Raw genomic sequence first — 6,477 nt, forward strand, 5'->3', positions numbered from 1 at the left:
TACTTGGAAAGAAATTTTTCTTTTTTACGAATGTCAAATTTATTAACAATAGCTGAATTATTTTTATTATAGCTTATTTTGTAGAGTTGGCACTTAGTAGAATGCCCACATTTTATTGTGTGTCAGATTTTAAATTATAATAGTTACGTATTATAACTTGTTTAAGTCAGTGCAGAGCCTTCTTAAATAGCCCCTTCCTTAAAAGTTGTTTATAAAGAAGTGAATTCCCAAACCTGTGTCAAGAACCAGTTATTTAAATGACTGTGAGACAAGTTTCTGAAAGACTTCCTTAAGTCCAGTCAGTGGAGATAAATGATAGCCCATTTCCATGCTGCATACCGTTGTTAGGGTTTATAAAGTTGTCAATATGTAAAAGTGCAAAAGCAGGAAAGACTATATAAAGTTGCCTGTAAAATTTCTAGTTTTCATTATTTGCACTATTTATCTTTGCACTTGATTTTTTGAAAGTTAAGACTAGTCACTTTCACTTTTGTTTCTAGTCTTTTCTAACTTCTTGCAGAATTATGTTTTCAATATCCCACCCAAAGCAAAACTTATATGCAATTAAATATGCTTTATAAGGCCAAGAAAATATTTCTTAGTGTTAGCTGTTTAAAACAAAAATTTGTTTTGATAAAATTTTTAATATGGGCCTTTATTTGCCAATAAAATCCTTTGTAAATGGGAGTTTTATTAAACTATTTAAATAGAGTTAAAGTTTAGGAACTATATATGTGTGTGTGTGTGGAATGATGTCTTTGAGATCCAACTTCTGGCCTGAGATGGGCTGGCGTTGGAGCGTTGGTCTGTTTTCACTGAAGTCAATGAGATCTGAGTCTAGCTGGGTACATGCTTAAATAGCTGGAAGTGAAGTGGGTGGCTTTAAATGGCAGCTCCCTCTTTCATGTAGTTTTCCATAATGTTCATATAGTTTCCTCATTGTCTATGTGATACAACTGATATTGACATAATTGTATTAAATGAATATTCCATTTTGGAATTCAGGGTTGAATCACTTTTTGAGTGGGAAGGGCATCAAGGGGTAAGAGACTTTATTTTAACCAGATGCAGTCTTATGACCTCAAAGATGTGCTCTAGAAAGAAAAGAACAAAAAGTGTACCTGTGAACATATTTTTTTGTCTTAGTGAGATTGTGCAACACAGTGTTCAGAATTGCAAAAAAAAAAAAAAAAAAAAAAATCAACAGTTTTACCAATGGAGCAGAGAGGTATGTTTTTGGCTAAAATTTTTTTTTGTAAGTTATTTAATTTACTTTATATTCCCTTTCTCATAGCTTTTTACGCACCTCATACTTAAAACCAAGCGAGAGGCCTCTCCTCTTTTCAGATCTGGTTTATTTTTGGAATGCCTGAGTGTGTTTCTGGATAGGGGGGTGGTGGTGTTTTAATTCTTGACATGCTCTTCTCAGCATGTTTTGCTAGTCATTCTGGATCTTATGTTTGCAAATTCTGTTGAAAATTCAGTGATGTATTTGAAATGAGAAAGTCCTTTATGACATGGTGTGAATGTTTGTGGCCGATTCTATTGTGGAACCTTGTGGCTTTGTTTTTACTTTGGATAGAAAGTTTAATTTCAGTTGTTCAGATTTTAGATTTATCTAGTGGAATTATGCTAGGTAGTTGTCTAAATGTGGACGAATTTTGGGAAATGAAGGAATGTGTATTTGACTCCAGATAATCCTTAACTCAAAATCATAAGTTAAAGGCTCACATCATTAGAATTATCTGTGCTTTATGTTGTCAAATCTTTCAATGTGGATGTTGTTCAGCATTATATCTATGAATTTCCTTTAGGAAAAGAGAAAAATTTAGTCTTCAAACCTTTTCTTGGAGACTAAATTTACCATATATGGAAAATGAAAAATTTTAGAAAGTGGCTTTATTTTTAATGGAGTTTAACCAGCTTATTTTTTCTAGTTTGAAGCACTTATATCCCAAATGTGAATAAAGGGAAAATATCAGCAATTTGCCTCTCCCCTTTTGAGGCCATTTTTAGTTTTCTGTCCCCATTTCCCAATCCTGGTATAAAATGAATTACGGGTATCCCTCTAAGTCCCTGTAACCCTTTTTTGGGGTCACAGATACCTTTGATAATCTGATGAAAGTGATGAACCCTCTCCCCAGAAAAAAAAATGCATGTACACAGATAATTTTACATACAACCTCAGGGGCATCACACATGTTCTGAAACCCAAGTTAAGGATCTCTGCTCTAAGTAAACTCCATAGAGAAAATTTTAATGCAAATCATTGATAAAATTAGGAACTAACTATTGGCTTCAAATATTTCAGATTGGAATTATTGTTAGAGGGTGGCCCCTACTAGTAAAATGTGACATTGCAACCAGCTTTGTTAGACATTAAAACATCCGGACAGAAGGAAAAAAAGCAAAGTTCTGAGAGCTATTTATATGGAGTCAGGGCATCTCTATACATGGGAGCCATTACTGGTTCAAGGCAGGGGTCAGGGTGCCTGACAACTTCTAGCAGGGTAGAGTTTGATAAACCACAATGCTCAGGATGCCAAGGGGTTAACCATTATCTTAACCCCTTCCTCACCAAAAGATTTTAGTTTTGTCTATTGGGAACAAGATGTCACTAGGGAAAAAAAAGATTTGCCTTACAACTTTGCTGGAACACATCAGCTTGGTGACGTATGGGACACTAGTGTTATTTTTGAGAAGGTACATAAAACCAAAGTAAATTATTCTCTATGTAGAACATTATTTACTAGTAACATTTGTTTGGGTGTATTAGCTTTGACAATTTTTACCAGTAAATATTGGTTTTATTGAAAACTGGGAATCCAGTTTATAAATAGGATAGTTGATATATCTGTTCTTTCCCCTGTGTAAAGAATAGTTTAAAGATTTATGCACACTTTTTACTTTTCTCTCTTAATGCCATGGGGTGGGGTGGGAGGGTAGGGGAAGATCTTTGAGTCAATAACTGACAAAATGTCTTCAAATTTAAAAATTGAAAAGCAGCACTTTAAGTCTAACTCTACACCATTTTATTGCATGTATTAGTTTTAATAATTTTTGGTGCATGCCTTTGGGCTTATTCAAAAGTGTACAATAGGAAAGTATATTTCCTTTCTTAGAAAGGAGATGTTTTTTCTACTTTGCAACATGTGATTACAAAAATCTTCCTCTGTGGGAAGATTAACCATGTATTGAACTACTGAAAAGTATATATTTTTAGATATACAGAAGGAATCTACATGGAGCAGCATTCAGACCTATATAGAAGTCATAGCATTCTGTATAGGACCAAAAAGGAAGTAACCTTAAACACTTAAACAGACTTTGTTGGGTAGAAATACCTTTAGATCTTGCAATGACTTCCAAAAAGAAAATGCCACAGAAGTTTGGTGAAAACTTTTGTTGTTTGAATTTTCTCTGTCAGTGTATTTAGCCCAAATACAACAGCTTTGGGTTAGCACACACATAAGAATCAAAAAAACAAAGCTAACTAAATAGTTCAGTCTGGTTTGCCAATCCAGCTTGACTGAAATAAGTAAACTAATCACTTAACAACATGAAAAACTGTCCAACTCCTCTAAGGTTTTGACAAAATAACCTTGGCTGATGTGGGAAGACTCCCACTTTGATTTCTGACCTGACAGTGAAGATTCATGCTTGACATGATTTCATACCTGACAGTGTCTGTTTAAGGAGCTATGGTACAGTTTGCTAATTCAATCCCAGATACCTGTTGATTACCTGTGAGATCTAGAGTCCAAAGTAGCCAGCAGCCGTATCCCTGAGTGCTCTGTGCCCATCAGATATCTTAAAGTAAGCAGGGTTGGGACAGGTCACAGCTTGGATGACTGACCTCAGGTGCTGTAGACAGACCCAGATTCAAGAATTGTATCTGCTTTCTTGGGAGTTGTCACTGAACTAATGTCCCACACTGTGTTACTGTAGATGCTCTCTCTTAGAGGAGGCCCAGAGCACACATCCTAATCCCTTGTGGTACTCAGAGAGGGGGTGCTAACTCTGATGCCCTGGCCAAATTCCAGTTTAGGGATGTGGGTCTTCTTCTCATTCTAATTGGAAATGTGCATCACTTCCCATTTTTCCTGTTGATCTCAGTGCAAACTACACTAGTCTGTTTCTTTGCCCTGGTCCCAAGTCTCTAAGATGCTGGTGTGTATTATATGGGCCAAGTTCATGCCTTATCCTAATGCACAAGAGTTGAGGAATGGGTGAGCTTGGTGTCAAAGTGCCCTGTGGCTGGACTGTGGACTCTTGTGATGCTGTGGGGATGAAATCGGCCCTCTTTTAGAATAAGCTGGGGAATGTGCACTGGCCAGAGGCTTCCAGCCATGAGATGTGAGCTGAAACCAATTTTCCCTCTTTTCTTATAGCATGTTGAAAAAAATCTGTTGGGTTTTCAGCAGTCAGGGAAGGCCGGAGTTCTGCTTTAATCTGGGTAACTGAGGCTGGTTTGAGCAAGACTTTGGTTAATTAACTGGGTTCTCAGATGCCACAGACTCCGTGAGAAGTCACCATTATTTTCAATGGTTGTGATAGAATTTCCCCCTAGTAGCCATTATTTTAAGATTATATTGCAGAGTTGCTTTATTTTGAGCTTTCGTGTATACACAATCCCAAACTGGAAGAAATTTTTAAAAAAATGGAATCCTGCTGTGAAAGGTATATATTACTCTAGATTTTTCTTACTGTAAATATTGTAAGATTGTAATACTGTTGATATTTTATTAACCAACAAATGTTAATCTATGTGAATTCAGACTTATTTTAAATGTGCTTCTTATTTACTGTGTGTGGTCCCTGTTGCTGACAGTATTAAGTTATATTCTGATGTAAGATTAACTTTATTAAAGAATGTAAACATTAATGTTTCCTTATGGGAAAACAAATAAAGTATAAAGAAGACAATTCTTTCATTGAAATATACTGTGTATTCACACTTGCTAGACCCAGCACCACTTATAAATTTAGTACACTGTTCAGAATTTTAGTTAACACAGCTGACATGGTTGTGCTCTATTTGAAAGTCTAAGAATAGGTATTGTTGGAATATAAACAGTTTGTATTTGTCTGCTGTGAATCATGATCTTGAAATTTCTAATCAAGTTTGTAAAATTTTTATAGTAAAACATTTTAATGACAATTTAAAAATTTATCTTCTCTAAAGAATGGTCAAAAGAGTATCCTTTCAGAAATAGAATTGTTCTTTAATATCTTTCCAAAATGATTTTGGTTAAATGGACCAGATGTATATTAGTTAAAATTTAGGACTAAGTTGTTGATATTCTTTGAGTTTACAAGTTAATCCTTATTGGAGATGTGCCAATATACAGTAGAATATCATTAATTTGCACTGTTTGGGGACCCCATTTAAGAATGCTGAATTTTGCCAACTAAGAAGTAAGCAAATGCAATTTAAAAAGTAAATTTGAGCATTCTGTATTAAATATGTGCAGTTATTATCACATGAAGAAGCGCAGTGTGTCGGGCTGTAATATAACCATATTTGCTGTCATGTTCTCCCATCTCAGTGCTGGGAACTCACCATGTGGAAACCAAGCAAACGTGTTGTGCATCAGCCGGCTTGAGTTTGTTCAATATCAAAGCTGAAACTAGCAAGGTCTGCTGTACTGCTTATTGAAGTATTGTGATTCTTTTAGGCATTGATTCTTACAAAATATATACTGTAACAGTATACTTTGTACAGATTTAAATTTTATTTGAAAAAATGAAATAAAGTAGGCAAAAAAATAAAGATGTTTATTTTTCATGTGACTGTATAAACAGATCAGTCTTTTGTTTCAGTGCTTTCTGGGGGGAAAGGGTCTGGTTGTAGTAAGGGGTCTGGCTTTTTTTTTTTTTCAGTGGAAACCAATTTTAGGACTCAGTAGCAGGTATATTTGCCTATTAGGATCATTAATTGGGCTGCAAGCATTAAATATATTCCCTCACACTAGAGAACTCCTATTTCTGTTTTGTTTTAAAACAGTTTTGTTTAGTTTTTAGGACTTTATGTGAATGGCCTCCCTATATGGCTTCTTGGGTAGGTTTCTAAAATTTTCTAATGGTGTGATGGTTAACCTAGCCATCATATTGAAGAAAAGGAAAAACTTTCCCCATAGATCATGTTCCTTTCTCATGGCAGAGTTTTTCTTTTCTGTCATTTTAAATTTGAAGTTGGTTTGGGGTGGTGGAAGAGTTACAAAAGAGCCCGTAACAAAAGATGAAGAGAATCTTCTGCAGAAAATAGAGGTTGTGCTTTAAAATAAGATCCCTTTCAAAACTACTTTTCTAGCGAGTAAAATGCAGTGAATGAAGTTATCAATAAAAACATGGCACAGAAGTGATCCTTCAGGATAGTGTCAATCGGTCCTTCTCCTATAAGAGTAGATTATCTGGCCAATGAGAACTACCCCCGTTTTGACCTCTAACTCAAAAACCAGCAGATGCCTGAGGTGT

General features: G+C 35.3%; 1 protein-coding gene across 1 annotated transcript; it reads left to right on the plus strand.

Annotated features, from left to right (window-relative positions):
* The first annotated feature begins 589 nt into the window (after nucleotides 1–589).
* Nucleotides 590–5,788, plus strand: LOC123637852 (IgA inducing protein). The gene has a single exon (XM_045550956.1). It carries the CDS (start codon nucleotides 5,467–5,469, stop codon nucleotides 5,626–5,628), a length of 162 nt encoding a protein of 53 aa, XP_045406912.1. The 5' UTR covers nucleotides 590–5,466; the 3' UTR covers nucleotides 5,629–5,788.
* The last annotated feature ends 689 nt before the right edge of the window (nucleotides 5,789–6,477 follow it).

This window comes from Lemur catta, chromosome 5, assembly GCF_020740605.2.
Source record: "Lemur catta isolate mLemCat1 chromosome 5, mLemCat1.pri, whole genome shotgun sequence".
NCBI lineage: Eukaryota > Metazoa > Chordata > Mammalia > Primates > Lemuridae > Lemur > Lemur catta.

Bases quoted from the DNA above. Each gene is read 5' to 3' on its own strand.
- LOC123637852 (XM_045550956.1), top strand. From the start codon at position 5,467: ATGTGCAGTTATTATCACATGAAGAAGCGCAGTGTGTCGGGCTGTAAT.